The sequence below is a fragment of the Akebia trifoliata genome, chromosome 9 (genome assembly GCF_017979445.1).
Source record: "Akebia trifoliata isolate Shusen 1 chromosome 9, ASM1797944v1, whole genome shotgun sequence".
Lineage (NCBI taxonomy): Eukaryota > Viridiplantae > Streptophyta > Magnoliopsida > Ranunculales > Lardizabalaceae > Akebia > Akebia trifoliata.
Window position 1 is genome coordinate 1227973 of NC_141383.1, and position 21600 is coordinate 1249572.

Sequence of the window (21600 nt, forward strand, 5' to 3'; positions counted from 1 at the left end):
AATGAAAGGAAAAAAAAAATACTCGACTGACTTGAATCAATTAATTTGGTCAGATCGATTCCGGATATAGATTTAATGAAAGTAAAAAAAAAATTGGATATGGTTTGAACTAATAGGATTCGAGTTGAATCCTGATCTAGATTTGGACCAAAATTAAAAATCCGAATATAGATATAAGTAGATACATATCCGACTTGAACCCGACCCATTTTAAGCCCTATCTAAATCAGGGTTTTCGGTTCAATTCCGATTCCAGAGAAATGGTAAACCATTACTCCTCCATGATGCATTAAGTAATTTCCCCTAATTCAAAACTCTCCCTAGAACTCCGTAGTGAACCGGGTTTACTTTAGGCGAACCGAGAGAACGAGAACCGGAATTCAAACCGAGCAAACCGCCTTACCCTCAAGCTGATTGCTTTACAAGTCTATTTCTCTTCTGTAATTTTTCAGTCTCTCTCTTCTCTTCTGAGATAGAGAAACCCTAGCTCTCTGTTTCTGCACAGTAACATGGGCTCTGAAGGCTCCAGAGTTGTCAGTGAGTTTCATCAAACATCTCACTTATTTCTCCAATTTCTGTTCTCTTTGATATTATCTTTTATACTTTGATTTTTGTTGAAATTTTTTATAATTCTTGCTTGCTAATGTCTTTTTCTGGATTTTTATGCTCTTACATCCTTGTTTCTCTTGCTTATTAGATGGTTTTTAGGGTTTCTAAAATTAGGGTTTATGGTTGAGTTCAATCTGTTTTAGTTTAAAATCTAGGTTAGTTCTATTCAGTTGGTTCATACAACTTAAGATTTTTAGTAACCCTTAGATTTCATTCCAATTCTGATGTAACTATGTGATAGTAATGTGTGCAGGTTGAACTTTGAAACAAATGGGTTGGATATTTATGTAGTTTCTAGAATTTGGAATGCAATCAATGAATGGTGTGTCCTCATGAGTGGTGATCTTTGAGTTTATGAGATGTGCAGTTGAGTGGACCTGAAGTCCATGACCATAAGCGTGAGTCCCTTAGTTTAACTCCGTTAGATTTTGCGTCGTTGTGATACGTGGATATGTGCATGAGGATGGGGGTGGGGATGGGTGTAGGTTAGTTAGAATGCATGGGGAGTATGGTATCATTGCTTGTGATGCATCGGATCATAACTCTGTAACAAGGGTATTAAGTGTAGTTAGTTCCTTATGTGAGTAGGTAAGTGAGAGAGAGTTATTCAACCTGAGAAGGAATTGTTTCCTTTTTCATAGGGAATTAGGGAGTGGTTGTAATCTGTAGTTTTTCAGCTATTTTAGGAGAAGTTAATGGGTAGGTTTGGACTCTATGCATTTTGTTTTCCATCAGACAAGGAATTAATCAGAGAAATAGCATTTGAGTCCTTTATTGGATTTTGAAGATTGACCATCTTGAATTGGTCTAAGAGGTCTGATTTACCTCAAATTCGATCATTCTGTATCTTTTTCATCATTTTTACTATTTTTGGTGATATGATCATCAAGTTATGAATTAGGTATGTGACACGTTGACAACACGATGGATTTGATAAAAATATAAATTTTTAAGATACCACCATGATGAGGTGGCAAAGTCTTTGTGTGGTAATACCACATACCTAGGATGAAAACTCCTCCTTTAAACTTAAACCTATAAAAATATGATAATATTAATGTACATGCATCTCTCATCATCACCATCATAATTAAAATGGACTTCTTCACCCCCACTTCGAGATTCATGGCACCACCAAATCAAATCTGCACGAAGAACCTGTCTAAGCACCGATGTGGTATCTACCAAAGAAACTCCGATGCCCAAGTCAGATTCACTGTAATTATTCAACCAAAATCAATTCCTTCTAAGTAAAATAATTTACCTTATATTTATACTTGTAGGGTTTCCATTTTGCTTTGAATTTCTTTCCAATCTCATAATGATTTTTAATTCAACTTCTTTCTAATTTGATAAGCTCACTCTCAATCCCTGGATCTTCTCCATGATTCTAGGGATCTGAGTTAAATTGGCAAGTTCCCCATGATTCCCAAGTGTGCTTTGTAAGGGAAGTAGCTTTCTCCTGCTTTTGGGTTTAACACTCGGGAGTCACAATGTTGCTCTGGGGTCTACCAACAGGTCTCCTTCCCAGCTTCTCCACAGGCTTCGCTTCCCAGTGCTTTCCCGTGGGTATCCTGAAAATGCTTCTTGAGATTGCTTCGATTCCTTCTTTATTGGGTGACCTGCATATCTCTAGGATAATCTTATACCTTTGCTTTGATATTGAATTATGCCCACGCAATCATCATCATAGAAGTCTTATCCCAATTATTAATTGACGTTCAGTCTATAGTAGTAAAATCCACTGGTTTTGACCTAGTCATAATGTTTGGTCGGTGTCTTAGGAGTTAAGTCTACTCTAATTTTATTTTTTCTTTTCTGGGACATTGCTTATCATGTAAAAGATGCAGGAAGCACAAATTATAAGCTTTATATTTTACGAGCCAAGTGATTAATGTGCTTGTTAAAAAATAAGCTCTCAAGGTCATATTTTTGCTTTTGAATAGGAAAAAAATGCCCCCAACTGTCTCATTTCTCCAATGTGTGGGAGTGTTATTTATTAGTTCAACATTTTCTGCAATATCTAATTGAAAGAATTTTTGTGCAAGGCATAAATTTGGCAAAAGATTAAATCATTACATGATAGAGTGCATAATGATTTTTTTTTTTTATAGATTAAGGGAAAATAATAATGATTTGGTGTATGATATGAAAGAGATTGAACTATGAAATGGGCAATATGTTTTCTTTTGGGATAATTAGGTCCTAATAGTGGAAATCTTCTACCCAGAAAGCCACTTTCATTCTGGAATCCCACTCCTGCTTTTGGTCACAAAGTAGTTCAACCTTGAATTTTTTATGGTGCTGCTACTCCTAACATGGGCCTGCTTCCAGTGCTCCCACTCCTAAACTGGACTATGATGGTTGTGGAACAGATTGGATGTGGCCAAAATTGGACCATCTGAGCAAAATATTTTCCAATTACCCAAATGAATATGCACATTATAGTGTCATAATATTGAATGCAATAGACAGATTTGAGAGAATGGTAAGCAAGTGAATTTCTTATAACTTATTTATAGTGAAACTAAAAGAAAATGTCTAATATTTTCTTTTAATGTTTTTTTATTAAATGCTAAATGCTTTCTGGTAAATTCTTTCAATTTATGAAGGTGCCAACTTTTTTTTTTGATAAGCAGAAATTCATTGATAGGGGCAAGGTCAGACTTGTTGACCGACCAAGTGAAACTAATACAAACCGACTAATCTCTTACAGTGCAACAAACCCCCTCTCAATTTCTCACAAGGTCTTCAAACAAAACCCCACTCTAAGATCTATAAAGTCTCTGGACCAAAGGAAAATTAAATTCAAAACAGAAAAATAATAGAATGATGATTGAGACATTTCCCTTCAAAAATTCTGTTGTTGCGCTTCCAAATGCCCCAACAAATCGCAAAAAGCGTTATGCTCCACAGTATCCCCTTAAACCCGGAGAAAGAGTTCCCAATTATTGCCCAAGATTCGAAAAGAGAGAGTGCACTAAACTTGGCAGGCAAGACGACACCCCAAACAAAGAAAAGAAGTGAGCCCAAACCTAATATGTGACTTTACAATGCAACAAAACGTGGTCAGCTGATTTGTCATCACTATAGCATAAAACACAACAATTCGCCCCATAAAAACCTCAACGTATAAAGAAGTCCATGGTTTGAATCCTACCAAGCACTGCTGTCTAGCTAAAAAATGACACCTTGGACAGCACTTTTGGTCGCCCACACGGCCACCTCCAAGAATGAGGCATGATCCTCAGAGCATAGAGATCGATAGGAGCTAGCCAAAAACAATTCGTCCTTATCACCCTCCAGATCCAAACACCCTCTTTCTTGGAGTTGAGAGCTAAAGAGTTCACAGAGCAAACCAACCTCCCAACCGACTCCATTTCTCAATCGTTGAAACTCCTATGGAAACCAAAGTTCCAAGACCACAAGTCGTCCGAGAAACATCTAAAGCTAGCTATAGGCATCCCCTTTTTAGTTGTGGTCAAATACAAGAGTGGAAACTCCTCCATAAGTAGGGTTTCTCTGCACCAAATGTCCTCCCAAAATCTCACCTTATTGTCGTGGCTCACCTTGAAAGGAGACCTCATCCTAAACACCAGAAGCACTTTCATGATCCCTTTCCATACCACACACTCATAAGCTTTCCCACTCTCCCACCCAAACTCGTTAGTCCCGAATTTGATTGCTATAACTTGACGTCAAAGGTTATCAACCTCAACACCAAATCACCAAATCCATTTACCTAAGAGAGTGACGTTCACCAGCCTAGGCTTTCGTATGCCAAAACCCCCTTTTCTCCTTGCCTTGCACACATTTACAACCCACGAGGTGATGCTTTCGATTGCCTTCCTTATCGTGCCAAAGAAAGTCCTGAATCAACTTGTCCAATTTCAACTCTATCCTTTTTGGTAACAAAATTAGGGAGAGGAAGTAGACGGGTATACTAGATAGAACATCCTTGATCAATGTCAACTTATTCTCTTTTGACAGAAAATTTGCCTACCATGATGCTAGCTTCCTTTGCACCCTTTCCACCACTAGGTCCCAAATAAAAGAATTCTTGTATGGAGGCCCCAAAGGCATCCCCAAGTATGAGGTGGGGAGCTTGTTCACCCGACAAGCAGGCGAGGCTGCTAAGAGGGCTAAATTTGGCACCTTACCCACCAAGAATACCTTACTCTTCCTCAAGTTCACTGGAATGCTTGAGACTGCTTCAAAGCAACAAGTAATACCACCAACTTGGTAAGTTGGTAAAGTCTGTTGGTGCTAATACCACGATCTTGGTATAAAAATTAAAAGTAAAACTCCAATTTGTAGGTAAAATAAATGCCTAAATATTTAAAAGTTCACAATGTGTTGTATCCAATGAAATGAAGGATAAGAAAGAAAACTATTTGGGATAAGACTTTGATCACGATGAAAGAAAGGAAATGATGTATGTGCTGGAACAACAAGATGCACTGAAATTTCGTACGCTGCTGCTATATTATTTGTTCCTCCTTTTTTTAGATAGGTATAAGGTTAGTGGTTAGTAAATGAAGTTGGGTTCAAGGGGGTTTGAACCTAGGACGTGGAAACAACACACCACACATCTTACCACTTAGCTAAGTTGGCACTTCAATATACTATTTGTTCCTCTTCATTAAAAGGAATTAATTGGCCATATGGTGCTACGATTGAAACAATGTTTGGAACTATACTAGCTTTCTATTGTGTTTTAAATAGTTAATTGGATGGATTCATAGTTATTCAGTGTCCCAAAGTTAGTATACTAGCATTCTTTTCTTTCCTCTATCTCTCTCAAGTGTTTTAGCAGGTTAATATTTATTAGTTCTTTAGTTTCCTAATTTCTATTGGACTAATTTAGTTAAGTGTCAATCATTCTTGATTAATAACTGGATGTAGCTTAGAAAGTCCAGAAATATCTTTAAGTTTCACTCTTTAATAGTAATAGGACGCTTTTAAATCTAAGCCATTTTTCAGTTTCTTATGAGTAGAAAAATTGGAGATGACAATATGCGAACTTTTTCATTGTGTTCATGTATTTGAGCGGTGCAGATTAAAACAGAGTTACTTTTATTTTTTAATCAATAGAGCTATACTATTGTTTCTTTTTATACAGTGCATTTGAAGTATTAAATACAAGAAAGAGGTTCTACTGTTTTCACGGACCTGCAAACAATCAAAACCGTTAGTGATCCAGTTCAAATCTACCATTCAATTTGACTTTGATAGAAATTGCCAAATCTACCATTGTTAGCTCAATGATATCATCACAGAATAAGAGGGTGACTTGTCTAACATTTACTACGTACAATGACCAAGGAATGGGAATTGTTGTTCTTACGAGTTATGCCAATGAAAGTTGGGCCAAGTCACGAGTTATACCGAGTGGATCTTAGGATGAAGTGAAAAGAAGGGATTTGGAGAGAGAGAATAACACTTTGAGGTAAATAGAGAGGGGTATCTCATGATGGAAAGTGTGCCCTTATGGAAATATTCTATTATCTCAGGGTATGAAGAGAGGTGCCTCTAGTGTTACACTTCCTTTACACCAAAATGACTTTGCTCCCTTTGTTGAGTTGCTTAATAATAGAGACCTCTTGCAGATGGAGAAGCCTCCTCCATTATCTTCTCAGCCAATGGAAGAAACCAAGGGACAACAACATTTGGGTCTAGAATTCAAGCCCCTTTCAACGACTCTAAAACCAACTCTTTGTTTCTAGTATTCTTCCCAAACACAAAAGGTTTGTGCTCCACAAATACACAGTAACACCTTTTAATGGTCCACCCATGGACGAAGCCTACATTGGAGAAGGGCTTGAAGATGATCAACATGAGCAACATAGAGAGCTCTAGTGTTAGATGGTTATCTCCAAACCAACAAGATCCCCAAACTTTAGTCATCCGAAGAAGCTGAAGGACTTAAGGGATTAACCTTGGAGGGGAGGAATACAACCTTTATTGAGCTTTCTGGCTGTTCATCAACTGCAGTGGGTTGCATTGGAACTAGATCTCTTCTCAATACCACTAATAGCCTTCTTGCTTTAATGATGAGGACATCGAATATCACAGGCCGTTTTTTAGTATATTTTGTAGCCCATTAATGGGTTGGACGGGTTTTAGGAATATAAGAGTATTCTTTTTATTTGTTTTAAGTTATTTTAAGGATTTGATTTGAGTAAGTATTATTCACGTAACTTTTCTTTAGACCTTAGTTTGAGGGGGTTAGAACTTGTCGTCTTGTGTTGATTTTTGGGTCATTTGAAAGGTTATTTTGTTATCTATATCCAACGAGCCCAAGATTTTGTGATTCTGATGTGTTTTAAGAAAGTTATGGTAAAAATATTGATAGGGTATCCAATGTTAAAAGCATCAATGTTATGTCATGTTAGGATTAGGGTTTTGAGTCTAATATGTGAGAGCCTTTATATATGGCTATTATAATTGATTTTTAAAAATTTATTGAATAGATCTCTTCTTAAGACTTCTCCAGTGGTTGGATATGGTGTGAGGCCGTCTTTATGTGATATCAAGAACCCTTGGTGTGATTCCAAGGTAATTCTTCCAGTATTTGTATTATCTTTCTCTTCATCTCATCTATTCTCCCTCGTAGTATCTTTTTCTTTATTCTATATTTTAGATCAATGGCTAACCCCAACCCAAACTAATTAAAGCACCCTAATTGCAAAATTTTGCATTAATTCTTTCGACATATAGCCAATTGGAATTTTTTTTTCTTCTTCATCACCACTTAATTAACCTTTCCCCCACTCTTTCTAAAGTTAAGCAGCCTTAGAATCAATAAAACCTAGGTTGCCCTACATCATTTATCCTAATGTCCTGTATAAAACTTCCAATGTCCGTGATCTTCCCAACACCCTTCACAATTTCAACCTTCTCCATTCCAAACACCTCCACCAAGATGGTTGGTAGCCTGAGAGCTGCTTGACTTCTCTTCCAATTTCCTAACATCTATGTTGTACTATTATAATATATGCCCTTCGGTGTCGGTTCCTCTTCAGAATCTGTAATGTGCTATTCATGCCCGTCAGTCCACCTGTCTTCCTGTCTTCAAGCTAGTGTTTGATACCAAGTAAGAATTTAAAGGGTTACTTATAGAAAAAAAACAGTAAATTAAAGGGCTTACTTTTTCTGGCATCTCAACCATTACACCTTCTACTACTCTCTCTCTCTCTCTCTTGATATATATATTGGTGGCTAGTCATACCACTGGGAACAATAACAAAGCATGCACACTCTTTATAATGGAAATTATGCACAATTTATACATATGTCCCATGTAGACTATCTATATTACTCGTCCAACTTCCTGAACAGTTTTAAGTTGCATAAAATTGTGGTCATGTCACTAGTAGTTAACCTTCTACTCTGCAAATTGATTGTGATTGTGAGTTCGTGAACAGATCACCAAATGTATTGACATCTAACCATGGATTATATAGTTCAATAGGGGTACTTTCTAAAAGGATATTTTACTCTTGAAAGAGGGAATTAGTTTTAAGCTGATCGATTGCAACTATTATCAGATCAACAAAATAATCATATATGGTGGACTAAATCCCATAATGTGTCTTTGTTGAACCGCCAAATAATCTAGGATAATCTTATACCTTTGCTTTGATATTGAATTGTGCCCACGCAATCATCATCATAAAAGTCTTATCCCAATTATGAATTGACGTTCAGTCTATAGTAGTAAAATCCACTGGTTTTGACCTAATCATAATGTTTGGTCGGTGTCTTAGGAGTTAACATGTGAAATACTCAAAAAAAACTCCCAGTTTTTGTGCAAGTTGTAGTGGAAAGTAAGATAATTTTTTTATTGATCTTAAAAGAAAGATAAGCATTTTGTTGCTCTGGTTTCTTTATTAACGGTTGAACAGGAAATACTAAGACTATGGGGAAATACGATTGACAATCTTCACTAGTTTATAACGGATTAAGAGAATAATCAGTATTTAATGTTTATTATGTTGGATGAGCTGAATTGCACAAAGATGCATCTACAAGGATTAATGGTGAATTTTGTATTGGTCATTTTGTAGTTCCTAGAAATTTCAGATTGCTGGAGGAACTCGAGAGAGGGGAGAAGGGAATTGGAGATGGAACTGTCAGCTATGGAATGGATGATGCTGATGATATATTCATGCGGTCGTGGACTGGGACCATCATCGGTCCTCCCAATGTACGGTTTCTTGAACTTCTTCCTATTTGCATGCTCACAAGTCTGGGCATTAGTTCTGCTGGAATTCTAATAATCACAACCACTTCCATGGTCACAAAAACAACGTTTTTTCCCCCAAAAAATACGTTTAAAACACTTTTTGTACCTCTAGCGATTAAAACGATAAAAAATGTGTGTTTTTTTCCTGAAAAGTCGTGTTTTTTAACATTTTAAACAAATTTTTTTCAAATAAATAAATCACCACTTTCCTTGTAGCCTTATTATTTTTTAGAACATGTTATATTGAAAACATAGAATAAATTAAAATAAATGTCTAATGTATCATTGTATATACACTTTTCTTCATAATTTTTTAATATATTATATATTTTCTATGTTTCATCATTTTTTTTTTCCCATTTTCCCATTTTCCCATTTTTTTTTTTTCGTCGTTTTAAACCCATACTCCAAGTTTGTGATTATGACCACTTCACAGTTGTATTTTGCTAATGTGATGGATCCATGCTCTATCATTCTCGATTAAATTGCATTCCCCATTTACAAGTAGTCCGATGATTCATTATTCAGAACCATTCAGTGTGGTTACCCTCGACCTCCCTGCTTTGCTTGTATTTCTTCTTTGTTTCTTATAAAATCTATATTTACAAAATTAAAAGAACCATATGTTTCTTGTAAAAAAAATAAAAAATAAAAAGAACCATCCAGTTGGTGAGGGGCCTTTAGGACCAGTCATAGTTCAACAAGTCGAGTTATGGGGTACTTCCAACTGCTCGATGAGTGAACTTTCATCCCTTCCATGACACACATTTTACGTGTCAAGTCGATTTCTCCAGTGTTCTAGAGGTGCTGGCCCATGAATTGGAACGTCCAGATAGATGTGCTGATTGCCCATAGACTGAACTGTTCAGGTTGATGAGCCTGTGGTCTTGTACAATCTATGGGGTAGCGCTGTTTTGATGATGGACCTCAGGTCTATGGTATGGTGCAACGCCTCATAGCTTTTTATTTTTTTTTACTTTTAAGATCATTTCATTAAATCAGTTGAGATGAAAAGAAACAATACAAACGCAACACTGACACTAAGAAAGTGAAATACAATAAACTTGATCCCACTGAGCTATAAACTCTTTAAAGAAGATCCCCTTGAACTCTAAAAACCTTACATCAAAAAAAAGGAGAAAAGCCCAACACCAACAAGGATACATCCTCAAGAGACCCAAGTGTACCTTCAACAAAACATGACCATTACATTCCTTCTAAATCCCCCAACAAATGGCAAAAGGGGCAATGTCTCCTAGTTGTGAACTAGTAATAGAGAACCTAAAGTTTCAGCTTTTATTAATGAATGAATCTCAAGTTTCCACCTCGCACTTTGCAAAAAGCATAGAAAGAAATCTTGTCTTATGTTTTTTTTTTGGTGTCACTTGTCAGACTGTTCATGAGGGACGCATCTACCAGTTAAAGCTGTTTTGTGACAAAGATTATCCAGATAATCCACCAACCGTAAGGTTCCAATCACGGATAAACATGACATGTGTGAACCAGGAAACTGGAATGGTGGGTACTACCATTGACAAGAGTTTTGTACTTCTATTGATCTTGAACTTTTGTGTGATTAACTTATGCTTATGGATCACCAATGCAGGTTGAGCCAAACCAGTTTCCAATGCTTGTTGATTGGCAGAGAGAGTACACAATGGAGGGCATATTAACCCAATTGAAGAAAGAGATGTTGTCTCATCAGAACCGAAAGCTAGTCCAGCCCCCCGAAGGTGAGCCCACCTCCATTTCTGAATTTTCGGTCACATATATTCCTTTATTATTCCTAGTTTCTATGGTAAACTTCATTGTTGGCCTTGAAGGAACAAGACTTGTCTTTAAAATCATAGCTGCCCGTAATCCTTCGCATTTGCCCATTGATCTGAACGATTAAGTAAATCACTGCACCATTGCTAGGGTGGCTGTTGTGCAATAGCCGAGTTGATTGGTTAATCTTTAACAATCTGATAAATGGGCTATTTGGACAGTCACACAATGAGTCTGACAGGCTTTACTAAGTTGGAAAAGATTCCACCCTTACTAAGGGTAGGGTTTAAAATGGGACGGATTTTATCCAAAATCTGAGTGCACCAAATCCGAATTTAGCAGGTTTGGTCCCATCAAGTATATCCGAATTAAAATATGGTTTGGATATGGGTTGATGTCCCTTAACCCGAGTCGGATACGGATTCATTCCTATTTCCACTAAGATCAAAATGATATATTATTTTGCAAATTGTATTTTTATATTTTTCAAGTTATCTTCCATCAATCAACAATAGTTGGGTGTAATGGTTAAGACTTATCTTTAAAATGAGAGATCTTGAGTTCAAGTCACCATTTGACCACATTTTAGCAATTTTATTTAAAATAACCTTGAATGGTTTGAGATTATTTGACCCGACCGATCCGAATCAATTTATTCGATCGGATCGGATCCAGATATGGATTTGATAAAATTAAAATGGGTCGGATATGGTTTTAACTGTTAGAATTCGAATTGGATCCGGATCCATATACGAATCTTAATAAAAAATTAGGATATGGATATACTCATATTCGGACCGTATTTGACCCGTTTAAGCCCTAACTAAGGGTCCTTGGGCTCACCTTGTGGCATCCAAAAACATGATTTCATGCTTCAGGGTTGTAGAGTAGGGTTGGCAACAGATCGATTCAATACCACTCCAATACCAATCCAAAGTTTTTTAATCATGTCCTCGATCCGATTGATGAATCTTTGAACTGAATCCGATTCGAACTCTTGCCTTTTATTTTTTCCTCCAAATTATAAATGTTCAAAAAATTTTAAAATTATATAATGATATAAAATTTTTAAAAAGAAACCCACTTTTCCAATTACAAATGTAGAGGAAAACCTAAAATACTAAAATGTGTTATCTATATGTATTTATATGAAATTATGAATAATAATAAAAATCTTAAAATATGTTTGGATCGGATTTTTTTCAGAGCGGAGTGGGGTACATCTGTAATCATATCAGATATGAGGTTTCAATCTCAATCCGATGTGAAAAAAATTGATTTTTCATGTTTTTCTAGATCGGATTGGTTTAGACATCGGGTATATTTCGGATCATTGCCAGCTCTATCGTAGAGGACAAAATTCTACGAACTTTCAAAAAACAAAACAAAAAAGAACTTCATCGTTGAATTGTAATTTTAAATTTTGGAGTTCTGTGGAAGTTCCATAGCCATCCATTTTCAAAACCTTGGATCAAGCTCCAAAGAAATTGTTTATTTATTTTTTATCTGAGTTTTTATACATGAAATCTAGAGGGTTGTGGTGTTGGATATGCTAAAATGGTAATCCATTTGAGTTAAACGACGCTTAGTAAGGCTTAAAATCTTACTATATTAGTAAGGAAAGTGTTTTTTCTTACACAATATTACCGACTGTACGATAAGCAAGTACTTGATTACTTCGGCCTTTAGATCTATGGCCCATCTTTTTTTATCATCGGGCAAGTGTGTTGATTATGGGTACTAGTTTACGGGACATCTTGTTTCTACAAATCTTGCTGGAGGTATTCTTTACAATCACTTGTAGTAATATTGAAGCTATTGTGGAGAGATGTCCTTACAGGCAATGAAGAGCAAAGAGTGGATCAAAAGGGGTTAGTGCTGAAGTGCTGTATTCTCTAAATAAGTCACCATGAACAAATATGTTGATCTGTATATATTGTCAATTTAGATTGCCTTTTCATCTTATAACCTTGTCTTTAACAAGGCTATATTAGACCCAAGTTGGTCCTAAATTGTCAAATTTACTCAATATATTCGGTTCTTCATCAAAATGTCTATTGAGTATTTAAGGTAGTTTTTCAAATTTGTTATCGGATAATAAGTTAAGAATTTCAATAATTTACTGTTTATGTTACAATTGTTGGAGGCTATTGTGACATGTCTTCCCACAATGCACTAGTCTGTAATTTGTTGATGTCTAAACCAACTTTGATTCTTACTGTCACATTGACATCCAAAGACATCTAACACTTGAAATGATTGTGTTGTTTGATATGCCTAGATGTGCTGTCGAATTCGTTTTGCCGCAATATTGGTTCGTCTTTGGTTAATTACTTAATTCTTACTAGAAGGTGGAATGTTCAAATGTTTATTAGAAAAATTAGGATTTATGTCTGATTAAATTTTTTATAAATTAGTTTTAAAAATTTTAAGTAGATAATATACTTTGTAAGTCATATTTTATCATTTAATATGTTATAAGGATTTTTTTTTTTTTTTTTGTAATTTAAAATATTGACTAAGGTGATTTTGTAGACCTCATTAAAAGATGATATTTCTTTAATTTGTGAAAGTTCATTAAAACTTTCCTTTGGTGACTCAAGTAGCAGTGTATAATACATATGTTGAAAAAAGACATTTATGTTTTTCTGCACATTCAAGGACACTCGTGCTACTTAATGTGTTATTGCAAGTCACTTTAGCATTTTTTTTTTAATTAAAAACTAAATAATGATTTTAGATACATTTACTTTGGAGGTACCTTTCATGGATGCTTTTGGATGCCACAAGGTGATGATTCGGAAGCTCGCCGTAGTTTGTGTTTGATTACACATGGGAAATATGTCGGAAAGTCATTTTTCATGTGTTTGATTGATTTTTACCAGGAAAAATGATTTTTTTATCCTCTTTCAAAAATCCATGAAAGGTTTGATTTCATTTTTCCACCTATTCTCATGAAAAAAAAAAAATCAATCCCGAAATCTCATACCAAATCAAAATCCTAACAATTTCTTCTTCCTACGCTCTATCACATTACTATCAATCAACCTCGTCGCCTCTAGAGACACACACACTCTCTCTCCTCGTCTTTCTTCATCATTTCTTTTTCTTTTTTCCATATTATTGCCCCAAGATGAATCAAATAATGGAATCAAGTTTTCCATGGTTCCCATTTTCCTCCTGTCACTTTCCGAAGGAATTTAAAATTCATGGATTTTGATTTTTCATACTATCAAACATATCCTTACCAACAATGTAAGGAAAGTGTTTTCTACATTCATCTTGGGGTGAGCATAATCTTAATTTGTTTTGATTTGTTTTGGTGGAGTCCTCTATTTCTCAAGAGCATCCCAAACATTTGCCTCGATATTGACCATGAACGGTTGGATCTTCCATCCAACCAACAAAATATGCATGAAATTAGTTTCTTGAGAAAAAAATAATTCACCCAATATTTGATTCACAATTTAGAAAATTGTCTGAGACATAGAGATGACAAGTGGTATCGTTCATGAATGAGACAAGATGTAGGGGCAGATTTAGAGTGAGGGCTATGGAGGCACTTGCCCCAATAAGAGTTTTCAAATTCTATAGATTAATGTGCTATTGCAACAGGTTTAGTGGCGGATAAAGAAATCTGTCACTATTGCCCTTACAAAAAAAAAAAAAAAAAATTCATTCTTAGTTGCCCCGACAACTATTTTTTTCATTCTTAGTTGTCCCCACATGAGTAAAATCCTGACTTCGCCACTAACAAGATGTATGGTCAAAATTAGGTAGTTCCTTCTTGATTCACAGTTCTACAAAAAGCCTTTGTATTGTCTATGATAAAATTAAAAGATGACTCATCTAAGATAACAAGATGATTTGTTCGTTTCGACTTGGTGTCAGTTGTTAATGAGCGAAATCCAAGATTTTAAACCATGATTCATTGTTGTTTTTGTTGAAAACCTTTATTTATTTTTTTTTCCAGAAAAATCATAATTTTACTATTAATACAAACAAGTATTCACAAACTTAACCTTATAAAAAATAATTTTCTTCTCAAAGTTCAACTTGATTCAGTTTGGGGCAAAATTGAAAACTAACCATCATAGATCGATTCCACTAAATAAGAATCATAATTGAACCAAAATGCTAATAAAATCAAACCAATTCAAATCGAACCAAAGTTAGTTTGCGTCAATTTGATTATATGGGTTGTCAATATTCTATAAATTTTCTTAGAAATAACATATTTTTAATTGAAAAAAAAAAAAAATTAAACATAAAATTTCATTTAATAAATCATTAATTTATCCATAAAATAATAAGTCATTGATATATATCCTACCAACTAAAGTAATTCATAATAAATTATATATATTTATTTATTACAAACGGATTTGGAACTCTATTTGGTTCTTTTATATACAAGTCTTAATTTGAGTATCGAACTAAATTGATCGACTCTCTATTTTCTTAATCCAAAATAGAACATAACTTATTTCAAATCAAATCAAATCAACCCAAAGCTACCATATTGGCTCGATTCTCGATCTCAATGAGATTAAGTTGCAGTCCTAATTATTACCCTAACCAAGAACTCTGAAAATTTGTGATAAACTGAAATTCTGAAAATTTATTTATTTTTAATTCAAGAAAATATTTTTCTTGGAAAGCGTACATTCCCCAAAAATCATAAAAAATAGAAGGGTACTTTCGTCCTTTAAAAAAATCTAGTTTACTAACAACTACTGTACGTAAATTCCCCTCGAAGCAACGATGTCCTGGTCAAAATATTCTGACAAAGAATGTCTTGAAATTACAATATTACCCTCAAAAGTCAGAACATCGACGGTCCAGAATCATCCACAATCTCATATAATCACTCTCTCAATCTCACTCTCTCACAAACTTAAGAGAAACCAAACATGTCTCCACTTCCTTCTCCTTCTCTCCTCTCTCTCCTCCTCTTCATCATCATCTCATCATCTCTTCCAAACCCATCTGAGCCGTCCATTACCATAAACTCCTTCATCTACGGTGGCTGCTCTCAGCTAAAATACGCACCCGGCTCACCTTACGAGTCAAACATCAACTCCCTCCTCACCTCGTTAGTCAACTCTGCCACCTTGACTTCTTACAACAACTTCACCATCTTGGGTACAAGTCCACAAGACGTGGTGTACGGTCTTTACCAATGCAGAGGTGATCTCACCATGCTAGATTGCGCCACGTGCGTAGCTCACTCAGTCAGCCAAGTAAGCACTCTCTGCTTTGACTCCTGTGGTGCCACGTTGCAGTTACAAGGATGCTTCGTGAAGTACGATAACACTACCTTCTTAGGGATGCAAGATAAAACCGTGGTGTCGAAGAAATGTGGACCGTCGATTGGAAATGATGAGAATTTGATGAGTGGTAGAGATGCGGTGTTGGGTGGGTTGGCTAGTGGTGGTGGGCCTTACCGAGTTGGTGGGTCAGGGAATTTACGAGGGATGACTCAGTGTGTTGGGGATTTGAGTTCGAGTGAGTGTCAAGATTGTATCTCGGAGGCCATCCAACGGTTGAAAACTGATTGTGGTACGTCTGAGTCTGGGGATATGTTCTTGGGAAAATGTTACGCGAGGTTTTCGAATGGTGGTAGCGTTGATTCTAAAGCGGTTAGTGGTAAGCGGTTTTACCACCCTAGTTGGTGGTTTCTGGTTTTGTTGTTCTTTTTGAATGAGATTAATTTACTAAACTATCCTTGAACAATTTCCGAATTTACCAGGATATCCCATAGGAAAAGAAGGTGTTTTTCGCTTTTTTTTTTTTAAATTTAAAAAAAAAGATAAAAATTAAAGTCCATGTCCAGTGTAAAGTGGGTTTTCTGTAGGGAATGATTGTTTGGGATGCCTAAATTACAAAAGTACCCTTCTGTTGTCACTAAATTTCTCATGTTTTTATTTACATATTTACGTATTTTATTTGGGTTTGGCTAATTTGTTTCGTTCTGTCGTACCTGGGGAGCCATTTTAAGGTCCACAGTCATCAGATCAAGATTCGTTTGATTGGTATGATAACCATCCCATCAAAATTCAACAATCAGTAAAAAAAAAAAAAAAAAAAAAAAGTTAAGAGAGATTCTATTGTGGCATCAACTTTTGCTAACGCCACCCCAATTCATATGTAAATAACTTTAACACGCATCTTGGTGTGGTGTTAGCAAAAGTTGGTGTGGAAATGGAATCTCTCTAAAGTCAATAGGATGTTTTACATTGTGACTTTGATTTTCTTTTGCTTTTATGTAACTTTGATTTTCAAAAGTTGGTGTTCCACTAATTCACTTTAGTTGTTTTCCAAGTTGGAAACAAGGAAAAAAACCAAATTAAACTTTAGAGGGAAATCATGAGGTCTTAGAGGCATGTTTGACTGATTGGTACCAACAATCTATGACTTTATTTATCAATCACTCTATTAAAAATTGTGATGGAATGATGATCAATAGAAACTTGAAAAATATTTTTCTCTTGATTTACCTCTCATTAGAGTTATAGATAAATTCCCTCAATTTATTTATTATTTTTAATTTGTGGGTATCCCCACACTTCGGGTGGGACTAATCCTACGGTCACATGTACCACCTCGTTGGAAAGTCCTACGTGCAACAGGTTGAATCAATGGTCAACAAGATATTAGAGGATAGCCCCAAGAAATTTATAGTTTCGTGGGGCTTCGAAATCTTGACCTACTTTTTGTCGAGGAGCTTATAAGACTCGGCTTCCCACTAGGCCAATCCCTTGGGGTTTCCAAACCTCTATAATTATCCACACACAAAAAAAAAAAAATCTCTATTACACCAAATGCATGAAATATTGTTTCTTGGAGGCGCAGTGTGATTTATTTTCTCCAATCACGAATCACAAATACTTTGAGATTACCACTAGGTCATGCTCAACTCCAAGTATTAGTCTTTGTCTTGCCAAGAAATCCACTCGACGTTTGATCATTTTCGCTTTTTAGGCATCTCGGGGCAATACACGTATGCTCTATATATATATATTAATAATCATATATTTTTACATATACAACATTGTAACATTTAAATCTATAAAGCATTTCTAATATTATTATTGTCTTATAAAAAGCTTCTTTAGTTTGATCAATAAACATTGTTTAGATAATATTTCAGAAGCTCAAATGTATTTCATCCACCCAAAACTAATTTTATAGATCACATTATCACCAATTTCTCTATCTTTACACATAATTGAATCAAATAAATAAATTATATATGTATAATGTTTTGGTCTAACTTATATTAAAATCCTTAGTTTCTAACGTATTTATCTATGGGGGCGGTTCAAGGGCCACATGTAAAAACATGTGAAAAAAACAATGGTTTTTCAAAATAGGGGTTAGAGGTTTTGGATTGAGCTGATTTTTTACAAGGATGGTCACTATGATAAGAAGATCATCCTCACAAAAAATCAGCTCAATCAGAAACTTTTAAATCCATCAAAAGTGATTTACAAATTATTGACAAAAAATCTACGGTCCACATTCTAAATCACTTTTAATGGGGTTAGAAATTTCAGATTGGACTGATTTTTTTTTTTTTTTGGATGATCTTCCTATCATAGAGATCATACTCACAAAAAATCAGCTTAATCAAAAATTTCTAACCCATATTTTGAAAATTTATTAATGTTACATTGTTTTTACATATGTTTTCTCATATGTCTCTTGAACCTGACCCTTTATCTATAGTTCTAGTTTTGTATTTAATCTTTATTTAGTTTATATAGAAAATGAATCATCCGTAAATAACATACATCAATGAACCACTTTGAGTATTAGTAGCTAAGTCACCGATCTATAACTAGAAGTAAGGCCATTCGCTTTTATAAAGGAAGAGAGGCTCGTAGGTTTATTATTATTAACTAGGGCCTTTCACACTTTAGAGTTTCGAAAGTGAAGTAAGCTTAATGCGCGATAATGACTTTTCAAATGTAGATTAGAGGCTTGGGGGGCAACTGTAGAGATAAAGTCGTTACGAGCACACTTTCTACTACCTATTGTTTGGACCCTAATACCTGCCAATGTAACTCTCTAATGATTCTCTTCACATATTTTTTTAAAGGTGTCTTGTAACATTAAAATTGACATTGATTCTCGCATTGTTGACATGAAGGTGCACACATTGCCATATAGATGCTTTTCACTTGTATCTCGTTGAAAAGCATCTATGGTTCTGTACATACATCCACGTCAACAATGTGAGAATCGATGTCAATTTTAATGTTACTTCTTCATTTTTCTTTTTAAAGTCATTAGAAATCATATTTAAACTTTTTTCCTTTTTCACTTGAAACATATTGCTCTATTATCTAATTCATAATTGATCTTTCTGATGTCGAGCCAAATTAGTTATGTTATATGGTCGTTTCTCATCTTAAAATTTTCTCAATCACTCTCTCCAAGAATTTTTATTATGAAGTGCTTAGTGCTTAATATTTGATAATTTTCTTGTGTATCACGAGGCAAATGATCTATGGTTCTATGATGGGGGGCGTCAGATTATCATGACTCTTTATTTATTAATACTTAGAGAAATATGTATTTTTTTAAATATTTTTTCTTTATTTTTGCACGACAGATTCTTCTAATGATGATGCAGAGAAGGCGCTTGCCATTATCATTGGTTTGATGGCCGGAGTAGCTCTAATCATAGTTTTCCTTTCTTTCTTAAGAAAGGTCTTCCAAGTAAAAAGGTCTTTTTTTTTTCTTTTTAATATATATTTTTTTAATTTGAACTTTATATATAAAATTAAAAATACCTTTCTATATATTAATTGGTAGGTGTTGTATTTTGTGATTGCAGGTAAATAAATTGTAAATTTGTGTAAATTTCCTGAACTTTTCCCTCTACTTCAGACTTATATTCAATAAGTTGCTTTGGATGGGCTCTTTTTATCCACTTTTCTCTATTGGTTCTACTTTTTCTTTTCTCTCTCTATCTTTTTTGGAGTTTCTTTATATTTTATTTGAAGGGAGACTTGAAAAAGATGGTAGAAACATGTGAAGGAAAGTACCTTGAAACAACTAAAGAATATTAGATGGAGAAGCCAAGATTCCACATAATCCACACTCCATACCTTACTAATTATTTAAAAAAAAAATTGAATTTTCTCAAAAATGTCTTCCAAGATTTGATTGCACTTGAAAAATGCATAAAAAAGGAAGAAGAAAGATTTAGTTTAAATTTTGGAGCAACAACAAAATTGTGAGAAGACAACATTAGAATTATTCCTTTCTGATGAGAAAATCATTTTCCCCCAAAGAATGAGTGAGAAAATTGTTTCTTGCAAAAAGGAAAAATAATTTTCATGAAAAAAAATTTCTTTCCTTTTTTTTTTTTTTTAATATATATATATATAACAAAAATGCACAACCATTTTCAAAGCTACCAACCTGATGTTACACTTCTCTTTTGTATTTATTAAAGGGCATCCACCGCTAGTTTGCTCCTTTTATTCTAATAATAATGGATGCATGGGCACACCTTTTTGCATATTTGTGCGGACCCAATTAAATCAAATCAATCCCAAGTTAGGTTTCAATGATTCCCACTGAATATTATTTTTTATATGTCCAACTTGAGTGAATAGGTTCCCAATCACTTATGGTTTCTTGTGTGCTCACATGGCATAAGAAGGGCTAGGATCTTAGATTATTTTAAATCAATAGCCAGTTCCTAGGAATCCCATGGCAAAATTGTGATTAGGGTCACTCTCATACCTAAAAGGGTCATATTGCTCCAGTACAAAAGCCCAAGCCCAAAGTCTAATTGAGACTTAGTCACAAAATGTCAAGAATAATATAAGGCTTTTTATATTAGGTGCGTGTGGACGAAGGGTATTGCATTTGTCCCGGGGATTAGTTGGGTCTTCTAAGAGGTCAAACGCCTCAGTTTCTAAAAAATATATAATAAAAATAAGATTTTTTTAGGAAGGTTGAAGATGATGGTTTTGAAAAAAAAACCCAAAAAATAATTTGTAATTTTGTTATTCCCATTTTTTTCTTCAATTTTTATTATATATACTTTAACGAACTTATCCAAATTAATTGAACTAAACCCTGTTGAATGGTCGTCGAATCTAAACTTGGTTACTATGATTCAGGCTCCCTACCTTTGTGTAAGAGAGTTATTTTACATCTTGTAGTTGTGATGACAAACCCAAAAGGATTCAACTATCTCAACACCTCAACTAGTCTGGTTCGCACTTCATTATATGGGTTATTTTTATTTTTATTTTTATTTTTGTCAGTTGTTTCTAATGTCTCTTTTGTAATTTTCTCGTAAATAAATAGCTTTAAAAAAAATTATGGTAATAAAGTTTGCTATGTGTTCAAGCCATAGTTAATAAGTTGTTTCTCTTTTATTTTTTAGGAAAGAAAAGAATATCTTGAAAATGTAAGAACATAATTCAAACAACCTAAAAATCTTTGTAATTATTTTTATTCACAGGAAATTTGTTAGCAAATTGAATTAATCTATTAATTGGAAATTTTTGTCAAGAATTTGATGAGTGCTCCAAGAGTGTTTCAATTTTAAGTATGGGTAATCACAAATTACAACCCAATTCTAAGGGTGTTTCACATGTTTAAATTTTGAGGGTGGGCAAGCAAAATATATGAACTGTGAGGTGGGAAACAAAGTGGGGGGAGTCATCAATATTAAGTATGGGGAATCACAAATTATAACACAATTTTAAGGGTGTTTCACATGAGGGTGGGCAATGTTAGGAAGGATTGATTGTTTCATTAAAAGTGGAAGAACTCTTGGCTATGTAGAAAAGAATGTATGTTGGTCATTCCATCAACCAACGATAATTCTTGAAGTTGTTGTTTAATATGACCTATGGATATGGTATGTCATTTTTGGGTTATCGGGATTTCATAACAATATCAATGTACTAAAATGATCTTCTTATTTATTGATCTTGTTGAAA

At 34.6% G+C, this 21600-nt stretch overlaps 2 protein-coding genes across 3 annotated transcripts; both read left to right on the forward strand.

Annotated features, from left to right (window-relative positions):
* The first annotated feature begins 333 nt into the window (after positions 1-333).
* Positions 334-12675, forward strand: LOC147393996 (ubiquitin-conjugating enzyme E2 variant 1D-like). Of its 2 annotated transcripts, XM_086453532.1 has the most exons (6): positions 334-537; positions 8679-8818; positions 9727-9795; positions 10250-10375; positions 10464-10590; positions 12465-12675. In XM_086453532.1, exons 1-6 carry the CDS (start codon positions 510-512, stop codon positions 12521-12523), a joined length of 549 nt encoding a protein of 182 aa, XP_086309658.1. In that variant the 5' UTR covers positions 334-509; the 3' UTR covers positions 12524-12675. The 2 variants fall into 2 exon arrangements, with proteins under 2 accessions (XP_086309658.1, XP_086309660.1); XM_086453534.1 differs by lacking the exon at positions 9727-9795 and having other exon boundaries at positions 361-537.
* Positions 12676-15157: 2482 nt separating this feature from the next.
* LOC147393997 (plasmodesmata-located protein 7-like) lies at positions 15158-19583 on the forward strand. The gene is made up of 3 exons (XM_086453531.1): positions 15158-16273; positions 19245-19359; positions 19470-19583. The coding sequence occupies exons 1-3, from the start codon at positions 15538-15540 to the stop codon at positions 19471-19473; spliced, it is 855 nt and encodes a 284-aa protein (XP_086309657.1). The 5' UTR covers positions 15158-15537; the 3' UTR covers positions 19474-19583.
* The last annotated feature ends 2017 nt before the right edge of the window (positions 19584-21600 follow it).